This window comes from Xyrauchen texanus, chromosome 3, assembly GCF_025860055.1.
Source record: "Xyrauchen texanus isolate HMW12.3.18 chromosome 3, RBS_HiC_50CHRs, whole genome shotgun sequence".
Classification (NCBI taxonomy): domain Eukaryota; kingdom Metazoa; phylum Chordata; class Actinopteri; order Cypriniformes; family Catostomidae; genus Xyrauchen; species Xyrauchen texanus.
In genome coordinates, this window is record NC_068278.1 from 13,889,728 (window position 1) to 13,904,968 (window position 15,241).

General features: G+C 37.2%; 1 protein-coding gene across 1 annotated transcript in view; it reads left to right on the plus strand.

Annotated features, from left to right (window-relative positions):
* The window catches only part of LOC127629448 (ras GTPase-activating protein 4-like), a 72,960-nt gene that overhangs the window by 30,840 nt on the left and 26,879 nt on the right, over positions 1-15,241 (plus strand). Inside the window, exons 5-10 of the mRNA XM_052106556.1 lie at positions 2,662-2,794; positions 4,692-4,773; positions 4,867-5,001; positions 6,652-6,743; positions 14,335-14,452; positions 15,006-15,159. Of these exons, the coding sequence (XP_051962516.1) occupies positions 2,662-2,794; positions 4,692-4,773; positions 4,867-5,001; positions 6,652-6,743; positions 14,335-14,452; positions 15,006-15,159 (714 nt within the window). The remainder of the gene's footprint in view (positions 1-2,661; positions 2,795-4,691; positions 4,774-4,866; positions 5,002-6,651; positions 6,744-14,334; positions 14,453-15,005; positions 15,160-15,241) is intronic.

Genomic DNA, 15,241 nt, shown 5'->3' on the forward strand with positions numbered 1-15,241 from the left:
TAATATAGCTCTTGCGGTTCTCTTCCTTTTGTAAAATGAATTTCATTTTTTAGAGGCAGCTGATTGTGGAAAGATTCCTCTCCTCAGCATGGTCATCATGTTATTATAGTTTCATTTAGGTTGTTTTGGTCTGTAAAATTGAACTTAATGTTAGCTATTTCAGACTGTCTATTATAGCAATTTTGCTTCACATTCATTTTCTATTCAATTTCTGTCTTTTGAACAACAACAAAGTGTTTTTAACAGCATCCACACATCTGTTTTTGTTGCACTCAGTAATTTTTCTTCATTAAAAAAGATTAACTCCTAAATACATGAATTGTAATTTTGCAATATATGTAGGAAATCATGACCATTCACATTGATATGACTCCAGTCATATCAGTAAGCTTATAAAAGCTGTTTTATTCTACGGGTCCTCACTTGGGGGCTGCCATGTTAAAATCATATGGCCAGCTGAATATTACTTGCTTAATCTCAGTAACCGTCCTATTATTTGACACTTTCACTCATTGATTAAAGTAATCATGGCTGACTGTGAATACCACATTTCTACAATGGCATCTGAAACTGAAAACTATTGATTTTAAATTATGTGGCATCCAAGCCACTAGGTGTCAGTGTAAGTCCAAGATGACAAAAAGACAAAACGTTACTGAGTGCACCTTTAATATCAATCATTTTTGTCTGGTCAATTTCAGGTATAAAGCTTTAAAATTTCTCTGAGCTTCATTCAGGTCAAACTGTAAAATCGAAAATATTAAATATATGAAATTTCAGATGGTATAGTCACATTGGAAACCACACTAATAAATTGAAAACAGCATGGAGTGTTCTTTCCATTCTGATAAGTAGAAAGTTTTGCTTGGCCAGGCACAATTTATTTTGGGGCCACTCAACGGAGCAATAAAGTAAAATGGACCATGACGAGTGATACGCTGGAATACTAATCAAGAGGAAAAACTGCCTACCAGTCCACAGGGATAAACAAACCTCATGTCCACATCAGGGGAAGCCAAAGAAACTCCTCAAATTAAAATTCAATGAGGTTGGCCATGAGTGGTTTGTCGGGTCCTTGGGATATCCACCTGCATGTGAACAAGCTCTCAGCCAAATGTTAAAAACGCAGCTGCTTCAACAGCTACTTAAAGGAATAGTTCAACCAAAAATGAAAATTCTCTCATCATTTACTCACCTTTATGTCATCCTGGACATGACTTTCTTTCTTCTGCAGAACACAAATGAAGATTTTTTTAAATAATTTCTCATACTTTTGGTCCATACAATGCAAGGGAATGGGTGCCACAATTTTGATAATCTAAAAATCACATAGGTCAGCATAAAAGTAATCCATATGTCTCAAGTGGTTAAATCAATGTCTTCTGAAGTGTTATGATATGTGTGGGTGAGAAGCAGATCAATATTTTGGTCAATTTTTACTTCAAATTCTCCTCCCTGTTCAGTCAACCTCCACTTTAACTTTCACATTCTTCTTGTGTTTTGGTGATTCACTTTTTTCATACATATTGCCCCCTACTGGGCAAGGAAAATAATTTATAGTAAAAATGTCTTAAATATTGATCCGTTTCTCACCCACTTTTATTATATCGCTTTTGAAGACATTGATTTAGCCACTGGAGTCATATGGATAACTTAAATGCTGACCTATGTGATTTTTGTTGTGTAAAAATTTTTGTCAACCATTTACTTGCATTGTAAAGACCTACGGAGCTGAAATATTAGGTACATTTATGGCCCACTTCACACATACTTGTGTAGAGATTACCAGAGAATGTTTCAGAGCTAAGGGTTAGAGAGAGGGTGGAAAATGTTTATGTCAATCTAAATTACGACTAATATAATGTTATTAGTGGATTTCAGGGAGAAAATTAGCGGAAAATAATTGTAGGATATAGCCTGTTTAAGTACCCTTTTAACATTCATTTACAATACATGAATATAAAGTCTCATGTCAGTAAATACTATTGGTCTACCAGTAGCTTAAGATGTAGGAATACAGAAAGGATATTTATTCTATTAACCAAAGCCTCTTAAAGCTAGAGTTACAGAGAAGGGGCATGATATATTACATTCATCCCAACCTTAGGCTCACTGTGTGTGCACATGTTTGTGTACATGCTGAAATACAGTAACATTATAGAGAGTGTCGGACATGGACCATTATACAAATGAATGAGGTTTTAAAGGACAAGACCATTTAGGTATTTTAGGGTCACTGTCAGTTTCAGAAATTAAAGTTTTTAGTTAAGGGGCAATTTTTGTCCCCTGGACTTGATATTCAGGGGCATGTTTAGCTTTCTGATGGCATATTATTCCTAATACATAATTTGTCATCCCTTTATTGCAAATACTTCAATAGAATTTTAAGTAATGAATTCTGATTTGCAAATCTAAACAATTATGGTTGTTACCTATCAAATCTAATGAACATCAAATACAGAAGAAGCTGTAAATAATTGCAAACAATATCATAACACAATTAACCCTCTGCAAGAATGTTAGATCATACAGCTCTCTTACTGTCATACAGCAGATTTTAGAGTAGCTTGTTTTGGATTTTAGTGTTTCTCATATTAACTACACATATGAAAATACCTAAGAGGCATTTTCTACACCATTCATTTTTCTGTGTGTGTTTAGGTGTAGACAGGTGGATAAGCCTGACAGAGATCGACCCAGATGAGGAAGTACAAGGAGAGATTCACCTGCAGATATCAGTGCTGGTTGACGGAGATATCCCACAAAAGCTTTGCTGCCAAGTGCTGGAGGCGAGGTAAGGAGCTATGTGGAGTTGAGCTTCCTCAGCAGCAAATGATTTCTGACAAAAACTATGCTATTAATTTTCTTCTGTCTTCCTGAAGAATGGACCAAAGTGCATTTGCATAGTTTAAAAGAACAAAATTGCATGTGACCGACATCTATAAATTGTTTGTTTGCGATATGCGTAAAATGCACATTTTAAAATGTAATGTAATCTAATTACAAGTGCTTGATTTTTGTAATTTGATTACACCACCTAGATAACATGTAATCTGTTACTACCCAACACTGTCTAGGTATCAGAATATCATAGAGCTCTGTTGGCATGGGCCAGTAAGCATTCTAATGCCCAGAATACTTTAGCAAATACCTAGCAATGCCCTAGCAACAGACAAAGAACAACCTAGCAACCACATAGCTACATGCTAAAACCACTCGGAACACCATAGCAGCCCATAACAATGCCCTGGCAACCACCCACAACACCCTAGCATCGTGGAAGTGAGTTTTGCACGGGTTGCACTACTCACATTTTCTACCGAAAAGTTGAAAATTAGGGCTGTTAATCGATTACAATTTTTTATCAAATTATTTACATGTTATGCCGATTAATTCATCCAATTAATCACAAATAATTGCATAAATATTTGGTGAGAAAACCCCTCAAATAACAATAATTCAATATTGTGATGAGGAGGAGGGCGTGACCGGGCCATGATGGAGCACAGCCAATGCTGAGTCAGCAGATCAGCGGGAGAGTGAGATAAAGGATAGTTGGAGGCGCCGGTTTGGGAGAGAGAGAGAGAGAGAGAGAGACGCTCGCTGTCGAATTGCATGTGTGACTGTTTGTTTATGTTGGTTTTAAGTTACGTTTTTCCTCCTTGACCGTCCTTTAACTGTTACATTTGTGCCAAAACCCGGGAAGGAGGAGGGATGCACTGTTGGAGAGACCTTGCCGCTGTGGGAGATTCGTGAAGCCGAGGAGGTGCGGTGGTACTGGAGCAGTTCGCCAGGAGGCGGAGGAGCCCGCTGCCGTTCGCCAGGAGATGGAGAAGCCGCTGCCGGCCACCAGGGGGCCACTTTTTCTCTCTCTCGAACTGGTGTCCCGGCCGCGCCTTTTCTCTCTCCCGCTGATTAGTAAACTCAGCGCCAGGCGTGCATAATCACGGCCTGGCCACGCCTTCTTTGTCGTCACAAATATATAAAGATTAAATAATTATAAATAGTTATATTTAAATTATAAATAGAATATATATTATTAAAAAAAACAATACAGATAATTAAAATGCATTACTTTTTGGCACACAAGTAAAAAAGACAACTCAAAAAGTGGCTTTACAATGCAATATATTGCTTATTTCCATATTATTGAACATAAGCCTATCATTGGCCTACATTTCAGAGCAATCCATTTTGTAATGAGATTTATTATAAGGGTTTGTTTAAGGATGCATTAATGTACACCTTTTTCAGACGGATGCTTTTGGAGCGTCTCAGTTGTGCTGTGTCCTAAACTAACCGTTTTTAGGTCGCTGTGTCAAGTTAAATGACATTTGAAACTTAGAAAAACACGTCATGAGATTCCTTGAGTTTCGCTTACTGCTCTCAGTAGAAAACAGGTGGCACTCACTATAAACTTGAATTGCTCAGATATGAGGAATAATCCTTATTACGGTTCGAGGGCATGTTTAATTGCGTAAATTCGACAGTCCTAGTAAAAATTTAATCGAGTTATGTCTTTAGTGCTCTAAAACCTTTAATATGGTTATGAACTTTCAACATAAACATTCCATCCGTGTCAAGCATGAATCAGGCATTGACTCTTTGAAATTAGAGTTGAAGTTTTTGTCTTCCCAAGCTACATTTGGATTTGTGTCTATATGTTTATGTGCTTTTGTGTTTGTGTCTAGAGATCTTGCAAAAAAGGATCGAAACGGGGCCTCTGACCCTTTTGTCAGAGTGAGATACAATGGCAAAACATATGAGAGTGCGGTAAGGACATATCTCAGTACGTTTCCAGATTCATTGGCTACACAGTTATATCTGTTTGTCTGTTACTGATGACTGCAGCCCTGATTCCTGCAGGTGGTGAAAAAATCTTGTTACCCTCGCTGGAACGAGAGTTTTGAATTTGAGCTGGATGGGACGCTGGCTGACAGTCTGTTGAGTGTTGAGGTGTGGGACTGGGATCTAGTCAGCAGAAATGACTTCCTGGGGAAGGTGACTACACAGAATAGACATTTCCTTTTACATAAGATTGTTAGTTCTGGAGTTCTCTTAACATCAATGATGTTAAGCATTATTGGTTTCTCACATCTCATCAATAACATCAAGTCTGGTGCAACTCTGGTGAGGTTTTTCATAATTTTCTCACCTTCATGCCATCCCAGATGCTTACACCAAATAGCCACAATATTAAAACTACCTGCCTAATATTGTGTTGGTCACCCTCATGCCGCCAAAACAGAGCCAACCCACATCTCTGAACAGCATTCTGAGATGATATTCTTCTCACTGCGATTGTACAGAAGTCTATCTTGGTTATCGTAGACTTTGTCAGTTCTAACCAGTTCGAAACAGTCTCTAGAATTTACTCAGAATGTGACAAAAACAAAAAACATCCAGTGAGCGGCAGTTCTGTGGATGGAAATGTCTTATTGATGAGAGAGGTCAACAGAGAATGGTACAGACAAGTTTGAATGGACGAAGTCTACGGTAACTCAGATAACTGCTCTGTACAATTGTGTTGAGGAGAATATCGTCTCAGAATTTTGTTCTGAGATGTGGGCTGGCACTGTTTTGGCGGCATGAGGGGGACAACACAATATTTGGCAGGTGGTTTTAATGTTGTGGCTGATCGGTGTATGACTTTCTTTCTTCAGCTGAACACAAACGAAGATTTTTAGAAGAATATGTCAGTTCTTTAGGTCCATACAATCCAAGTTAATGGTGGCCAGAACTATGAAGCTCCAAAAAGCACATAAAGGCAGCATAAAAGTAATCCATAAAACTCCAGTAGTTTAATCCCCATCTTCAGAAGTGATATGATAGCTGTGGGTGAGAAAGAGATCAACACTACAAAGCTTCACTTTCACTTTCAAATTCTTCTTTTTTTGTTTTGGTGATTCACATTCTTTGTGCATATCACCACCTACTGGTCAGGTAGAAGAATTTATTGTAAAAAGGACATATTGATCTGTTTCTCAACCACACCTATCATATTGCTTCAGAAGACATGGATTAAACCACTGGAGTTGTGTGGATTACTTCTATAATGCCTTTATGTCCTTTTTGGAGGACCTGAGTTCTGGTCATCATTCACTTTCATTTTATGGACCTACAGATCTGAAATATTCTTCTAAAAATCATTGTTTGTGTTCAGCTGAAGAAAGAAAGTCATACACATCTGGGATGGCATGAGGGTGAGTAAATGATGAGAGAATTTTCATTTTTGGGTGAACAAACCCTTTAAATGAATGGACTACTTTTATGGTGTTTTTTTCTTTTTGTTGTTGTTGTCATTTTTGTAGCTAGACATCACTACTCTGTATGTTTTACATAACATTTTAGTTTATTTACTTTAAGCTTGAGCAAATGATGATACAATTTCAAACTTTTAATGTACTATTTGCTTTAAATATTGCCATTTCATCTTTTTTGGCACATCAATTCAGTATAACAGTTACCCTGAAGTTACCTAAATAATTCAAGCTTAGTCACTGTTTCATAACATTACATTTGTGCCTTCTGTCTGACAGATGTTCATTGTGACATTGCCCCAATAAAAAATGCACCAGCTGTCTTTAGCTTCAGTTGCTTTGACAGCTAATTGTCACGTCGACTGATGTGTATTCTTGTGGTTTCCTTCAGGTCCTGTTCAACATCAACAAGCTTCGGTCTGCACAGCAAGAGGAGGGCTGGTTTCGCCTGGGACCTGACAAATCTAAACACAGGGAATATGAGTGAGTGTACTCGGAATTGTAGCAACTATGCACTTTGTCTAAGCAAACATTTAACTTTTGTTGCCACAGCAACAACTATTCACCCTTAAAGGTTGCCTGTGGCAGAGTGCATTAAGCAAATGACACAAGGACAATGGGGCTTGGATAATAAAACTGTAATATTGTGTCAACAGACGGGCAATTTGACGTGGACTTGAGCGTTTTTCTCCACATCAACATTTGGCTACACTACAATTTTAATCACATTTAATAAAAAATATATATTTCACTAGTTAAATTAAATGGTCCTGCAGTGTGACAATGTCATTTTTAAAAGTACAAATATTCTGTGTAGTTTTTCAATGAATAAGAGGTCATGAAAACTGTGAACAACAGTAAAATAAGAAACATGCTCATTTTGTGCATACTAATACTGAAAATCTCTTTCTGTAATTTTGGATGCACAACATCACAGGACTGAATAAATTAACTTTGCAGTAGTTCAACATGAGCTAGTTTTATTAGTATTTGGAGGTAAATCTTCCTCTTACTTATTTATATGCTTAAAGTTTCTTAATTAGCCATTTTTTCTTGGATCCCTTAGAGAATAGCCATTTAAAAATAGATTTTGTGAGTCACTCCATAAGACTTAAAGATTGGTGACAAAACTTTACAATAAGGTTTTATTTTTATTGCTAAAATATTAAAACACATTTGAATAGATCATATTAAGATCAAAGACAAACTCAAATATTCTTTGCTGTTCAGCCAAATTATGCAAATGTTCGAAAAATTTTATTTCTCAGAATTTGCTCTTTTATAGCTCAAAAGGTTTATTTGACCTCTTGTTGATGTTTTATTTGAGTCTTATAATTTTATCTTAAAATTCCTTATAAATATATAAGGAAATATAAAAAATTCTGTTGACATACTGTCATAGTAAAGATCTATAAAAATGAATTGCTTAGCTCTGATAATTCCTTCTTGGAGCAATTTGATGTGAAATGTTTGAGTCATATTAAAATCTCTGAGCACAGTCTGAGACATTGTTGAGATTCCTTCTGCAACACCAGAGACACGTGTGAGATTACTTGAGTCTTTTTCTCTGGAGAAATCTGACAAGCAGGAGCAAATGACCCCACTTGCTCTCCATTTAATTCAATTATATTAAGAGATATTCATTGAGATATTAAAGAGATCTAATTTTTAATTTTAATGTCATGTGAAATGCCCAAATATCATAAGTTGTCTGAGACAGTTCAGGGGAATTATTTTAATGCTAGAGGATTGTTCCTCACTCTTCCTTTCATCTTTCACTGTGACGTTTGTGTGTTTTTGTCCATGTGTTGACAGGAAGTACTAATCCTTTCCCTGGCTAAATCCTGGGATTTTTTTCTGTGCGTTCGTTCTATCTGCCCCTCCACCCGTCCCTTCTCTCCACCCATAGGAGATCATTTGGCCACGTGGATGGACAGTGTGGATTATATCTCAAGCTGGTGCAGGAGGAATGGGATGGAAAGGCTTATGTAAAAACTCTAGTAAGGGGGATTCGTTTGGGCGATGACAAAAGCGATGCTTTATCAGAGCGCATGTAGGGCTAGATTAAGGGAGAGAGTGTTTTTGGGGACACAGAGTGTCAGTGTGACAGAGACTTGTGTCCTCATGGGACAGACAAGTAATTTAATTAATTCATGCATTTGACATTGATTGGGTGGAAGACCTTGCTGCTGAAATAATTGATTCATACATTCATTCATTTATTCATTAATTCATTCATGTGATGTGATTGGGCAGAAGACATTTCTGCAGAAATAATTAATTTATTCATTTGATATTGATTGAGTAGAAGACCTTGCTGCTGAAATCATTCATTTATTTACTTGATATGATTGAAAAGAAGACCTTGCTGCTGAATTCATTCATTCATTTATTCATTCACTTGATATGATTGGACTGAAGACCTTGTTGCAGAAATCATTCATTTACTTGGTATGATTGGGCAGAAGACATTACTGCTGAAATCATTCATTTATTCATACATTTGAAATGGATTGGGTAGAAGATCTTGCTGCTGAAATCATAAATGCATTCATTCATTTGACATTGATTTGGCAGAAGATCTTGCTGCTGAAATTGTTCATTAATTCATTCTTTCATTCACTTGGTATGATTGGGCAAAAGACCTTGCTACTGAATTCATTCATTTATTCACTTGGTATGATTGGGCAAAAGACCTTGCTACTGAATTCATTCATTTATTTATTCACTTGGTATGATTGGGCAGAAGACATTGCTGCAGAAATTATTCATTTATACATTCATTCATTCATTTGACATGATTTGGGAGAAAAACCTTCTGCTGACATAATTCATTCATTCATGAATTAATTAATTAATTCTGCATTAATTGGGTAAAATGCCTTCTGAATAATTAATTCATTCATTCATTCACTTGATATAACTGGACAGAGTACCTTGCTGCTGAAATCAATTATTCATTCATTTACTTGGTATGATTGAGCAGAATACATTGTTGCTGAAATCAATTATTCATTCATTCATTCATTCACTTGATATAACTGGACAGAATACATTGTTGCTGAAATCAATTATTCATTCATTCACTTGGTATGATTGAGCAGAATACATTGTTGCTTAAATAATTCAACACACTGGCTGCAGGGGGACTCCCAGGACGAGGGGTCCGGGTTGCAGCATCTGCCACTGTATTCTGCCCAGTCTATGCTCACAGGAGGACATGTATATAAATGCGTTCAGCGGGAGACGCTGATGTATGCACAGAGATGGTGCGTAACAGCTAAACCCGTCTGTGTAGTGTATGGTCATAGATTGACAACGTTCCGCCTCAGGATTAAACAAACCTACCATTTTCTTTTCATAAAATCTTCCACCCAAAAAGGTTTTAGAGTGGTGGTAGTTGAATAATTGGATTGCATTTTAGTGTTACTTTTATATTATTAAGTTAGAAGCCTAAAAATGTCACAAACATCAAAATGACATTGAAAATCTATTACAGTATTGTGACTTTTAAATCCGTATGCAGTAATCATGAAAATCATAAAAACCAGAATGATTTTAGCTGCTCTGAAAATGCAGATGTTCATCCGTCTGTTCCTGCTAAACAGTTTTTACTTTTTTTCCAGTCTGACCAGATTGAAAACAACAAGATGGGAATTAAAATGTCATAGCCAATCCTGAACAAAGGATTATTTCACAGTAGCTTTCCACATGCAAGAATCATTCTGAGTCATATATATATATATATATATATATATATATATATATATATATATATATATATATATATATATATATATCTCAGTGGGGATTTCTTTAAGACTGCAAGGGAAGCTCAGCTTCCCCTATAATGTCAAAATAATAATGGTCAAATATGTACTATTGTGTAAACAATTTATTGACTAAAAATGCGTTAGAACATGTTCATCTCGAAGACGAGTTCGTTCAGAATCAGCTACATTACTTATAGCAGGTCGGCTGACTCGATTTACTTCTCATACATTCCCGTAGCGTCAGTGCATTTCCCTGTTGAAGCCGAGCGTCCATTGACTTCAATGGGGCTGCTCTGAACAGTTTTTTTCAGTGCTCCGAAAATAGACGGTCATTGGATAAATGCTGCAATTATGTCCCGCCCACGGACTCTCAGTGTCTCTGGGGGTGAATGAGGAGTGGGCTGGCCCGGACTCCGGGCTTCCGCGTGATGATTGGAGGATCTGTCGAAAGACTGCATCTCCTTTTGATTGACAGCGAATCTGTACTATAAGAAGTCACTGAAGCTATTTCGCGCTCAGTCCCATCGCGGATTTCTCAAGTGTAGTCGGAAGACAAACTGCTGCAACCTATTTCTTTATATTTTTTTGGCGAAATTGCTAATCAATTTGCATAATACATTTCACACAATTATACACCACATTCCTTGTTTCAGTTTTACCAAGTTTAATATATTTTGTTTTAGAGCGTTCGTTCGTTCGTTCGTTCGTTCATTCATTCATTCATACAGAAGGCTAGGCTAGCGTCGTACGGGTGAAACTGCGCACGATGGCAGACGGTGCTAATATTGTCGACCTGATTTTGGCGAAGCCATTTGAAAGTCTTCCTTACGAGGAAAAAATTAGAATTAAACAGCAGGGCAGATCAACACCTAAGATTGATTTAGTGCAAAAAATAGGGTAAATAAGTTTATAATGTAGGCCGAAAATGAGCTTCCCCTCTTTGAAAGACCAGCAGCCGCCACTGATATATATACATATTTCCCTCACCTGAGCTCATTTTCATAAATTTTTTTCATGCCTCGTGAGGACATCCTTGAAGTAATTAGTAATCTTTTCTCAGAAGTTTGTTTGGGTTATTTTACTCATACTGATGTCATTCTGAAGAAAAGTTTCCCATTAAGCTTTCATAATCTCTCGCTCCCCTTGGGTGATCCGCTCTCATCTCAGTGTACAAATCAAGCTGTTGTTGTTTTTGTTTATTTTCTATCTTTCTCCTTTTTTCGCTCCCTCACCGCCTTCTTTCTGATTGGATTTTTGACGGTCCACCATCTGTTGCCTGCTGTTCAGTGACTGGCACTCTCCACACACACATACTCCCGTCCAATTCCCAGCTCCCTTTGAGTATTACTCGTCTTTACAGAGAGAGCATGTGGTGTTAATTTGATTGTAAGTACAAAGTTGAAAAAATATTCGTACTAAGATAATCTCTGTTACAAAATATTGTTTAGATGTTTTGAACCACTCCACATTGGGTTTAAAGCTTTAAAGGCCTCATATCATGAGGAATCCAATTTTCCTTGATCTTAAATAAGAGTTTGATGTGCAATGAAAACATACTGTAACTTTCAGAGCTCAAAATTCCCTCCCCAATCTAAAAAGACCTTTTGTTTTAACTAAGCCGCAGACATGACTCATTATGAAATACATGAACACACGACCACCCAAATTCAACTTCAACATTCAGTGTACAGAATCTTGGAGCATACAGTGTACAGTCTCACCCAGTCACGGTGAGGCAGGCATGGTGAAGCAGACTGAAGTACCAGGACTGTTCCCGTTGGGCCGGCCGCGAAACAGGGCAGACCGGGCAGCGATAAGCTGAAACGTGCCACCGTGATATGCAGAGAAGGACATTTATGAAAAGGATGGACAAGTCGAAATAAATTTTTGTGGTTATCAACATGATGCCACAAATGCTGTCAAACGAGCTTAACTTATATTGAACCCGGAATATTCCTTTAATGCATGTTCCTGGTCTTTTGTGCACAAATCATCAGTTCATGTTATTACATAGTAAAAATGTTACACCTTGTCTACACCGGTTGTGAGCGTTGCGTTGCATCGCATCAAAAGCAGATAGATCCCATTATAATAATTGAAGCCATCTACACTGGAAGCGTCTATTGTGGCTTGTCACATCGCGTAGCATCGACAGTAAACGGATGCACTGCTGGAAAGCTACTCAAGCCACTTTACAACCCCGTCCGTCTGAAAAAAATTTTTTTTCTTTACTAAATATCATATGTTTAAATCTTTTTCAATTAATTTAGTTTGTTACATATTTAAATAACTTCTGACTGCTACATTAAAGCCAGTTTGTGATGTTTCTGGTCTCTGACCTACTTATTTTAATAATATTATAGGGGCCTGGGTAGCTCAGGTGAGTAAAGACGCTGACTACCACACCTGGAGTCACAAGTTTGAATCCAGGGCGTGCTGAGTGACTCTAGTCAGGTATCCTAAGCAACCAAATTGGGCCGGTTGCTAGGAAGGATGGAGTCACATGGGGTAACCTCCTCATGGTCACTATTATGTGCTTCGTTCTCGGTGTGCGTGGATGCCGTGGAGAATAGCGTGAAGCCTCCACACGCGCTATGTCTCCACGGTAACACGCTCAACAAGCCATGTGATAAGATGTGCGGATTGATGGTCTCAGACATGGAGGCAACTGAGATTCATCCTCTGCCACCCGGATTGAGGCGAGTCACTACACCACCACGAGGACCTAGAGTGCATTGGGAATTGGGCATTCCAAATTGGGGAGAAAAAGGGGAGGAAAAATAATTATTTAAGTAAATATTTATAGCAGTGGATTTTTGTTGAAAATAAAGGTTATTTTGCCTGTATAACCCTTGTTGAAGTCTAATAGAAGTATAGTGGGGTTGCGAACACTGCTTCACATTGACTTTAAGAGTTTGTGTGGCACATTTTTACCCAATATTGTTTTCTTAACAGTGTGTCACAATGTAATGCAGGCTTTCCTAAGAGGCTAAATGTTCAATATATATATATATATATATATATATATATATATATATATATATATATATATCATAATATTTAATATAATAAACTGAAAATACCATGTGTTGTTTAGATTGATTTTTGGCATTGAAGTCACTATTAGTGTTACTATTACTTGAAGAAGTGTTTTTGTATTTAGTCTTGAGTAAGTTACTGGTACCCATTACCAATGAAGTAGGTAACTCTTGCAGCTAAGCTTGCAGCCACACCGTACAGTCTGTGAGTTCCACATGGAGAGGTGAAGTAATCAAACAGAAATGAGGTCACAAAACTTACAATTCAAACATTTAAATCTTAATGACACTGATTAGGCCCTGCAGCATACAGATAACTGTGGTGGAGTAAACATAGAACCAGTTTTTGCTTGACTGGTTTGTTCTGGGTGATGCTTGTAAAACCAACACATTGGGACTCAGCAAACTGAATCTAGAATTGTACAGCTGTGGTCAGCCTACACAGAAATCCATTTTACTTCAGTGTGAGACATACCTATCTGAAGACAAATTGTATCCAAATGCTTGCAGCAATTTCTTTTTTTTTCAGTTCTGCTGCCACAGTACCCTCATTTTCTATTCCATCATGACAGTGTCAGAAAACACAGTCACCCTCACACTCACAGTAATAACAATTACTGTTAGGCTTTTTTATGTATTGTGCTCAGAACAGTGCTTAATGGAGTCATTCCATGTTATATTGTTTGCCATGTTGTACTTTACTTCCTGGAAAGGTTTTACTGTATTTTATTTCCAGATAGCCCTCCGACAATGTTCTCTATTAATCAAGACAGATGAAGGGCATATTTATGTATACTCTGTTGGTAATTTGTGATCATTTATTAATTGTATAAAAGTAATCTACAAGACTCTAGTTGTTTAATCTATATATTTTGAAGCAATACAATCGCTTTGGGTGAGAAACAGATCAATATTTCAATGTGTTTTTACTATAAATCTATACATTTTACTAAGATTTATATTAAAATAGGTCCTAAATATTGATCTGTTTCTCACCCACACCTATCATATCGCTTCTGAAAACATAAATTTAACCACTGGAGTCATATTGATTACCTTATCGTATTTATTGAAGTATCAAAGAATAACTTGTAAATACCGTGGCATATGATTATGTCAATCTTTCAGTACCACGGTATAATCCTCTGACATCACTGTACCATGGTGCTTCCTTTTTTTGGAAGGGTAGTCATGCCCTGCTATGATATATAACATTAAAATAACATTATATACTATTATTTAAATGCTCCTTTTCTCTTCTAGAGGAAATCTGGGTTCTTTGCGGCTGCAGCTTCGGCTTCGAGACGAGGTTGTTCTGCCATCCAGTCATTACAAACCACTCACAGAGCTCCTCAGCCAATCAGTCAGCTCTCAGCTCAACGTGAGTCTCCTCGCAGGGAATATGCCTCTGCATTATCTTTTAAATTCACATTGCATATGCCTCATAACAAGATAGCAAGACTTTCATTTTGAGGTTGGATTGCGAACTGTGGCACTCCGTATTATCTTATCTAACTTGTATGCATATGATAAATGTATTGACACTAGTCTGAATGGATAATGCTACTGTGAAATTTAAGGATGCATAATATATATCGGTCACCATGACAGTATCGGCCATGATTAGATAATATCAGGTTTTATTGCTTTCCATTTTAAACAGTATGCTCTTTTACTATGCCAGATTTCAAAAGTTTTAAAAACGTGTCCATATTTCTACTGTACGATATAATATTTTGATGACTGATCAGTTATATTGGTTATCGCCTATAAAATAAGAATAGGTTTTCAGTATCAGCAAAATGCCTGTATCGGTGCATCTCTAGTTAAATTGTTGTGCGAGTAAACAACCAACAAAGTAAGAATTTATGTGCCCTGAGTACATTTTCAATTTTAAGCTCATTTGTGTCTGAACTGACTGATGTTAATTGCAGAGCAACTGGCCGGATCTCATCATGCTGATTGACGAGACCACTACAGCAGAGAGCAGACAGGAAGTGGCTAATAATCTGGTAAAGCTGTTTTTGAGTCAAGGGCTTGTCAAGGAGTTCTTGGATGTTCTGTTCAAACTGGAGCTGGAAAAGACGCGTAAGCATATTAAGCACATAAATGTTATTCATTTTCATTTGGAACACCAAAATCACCCCAAAACATTCTTTATACAGCATAT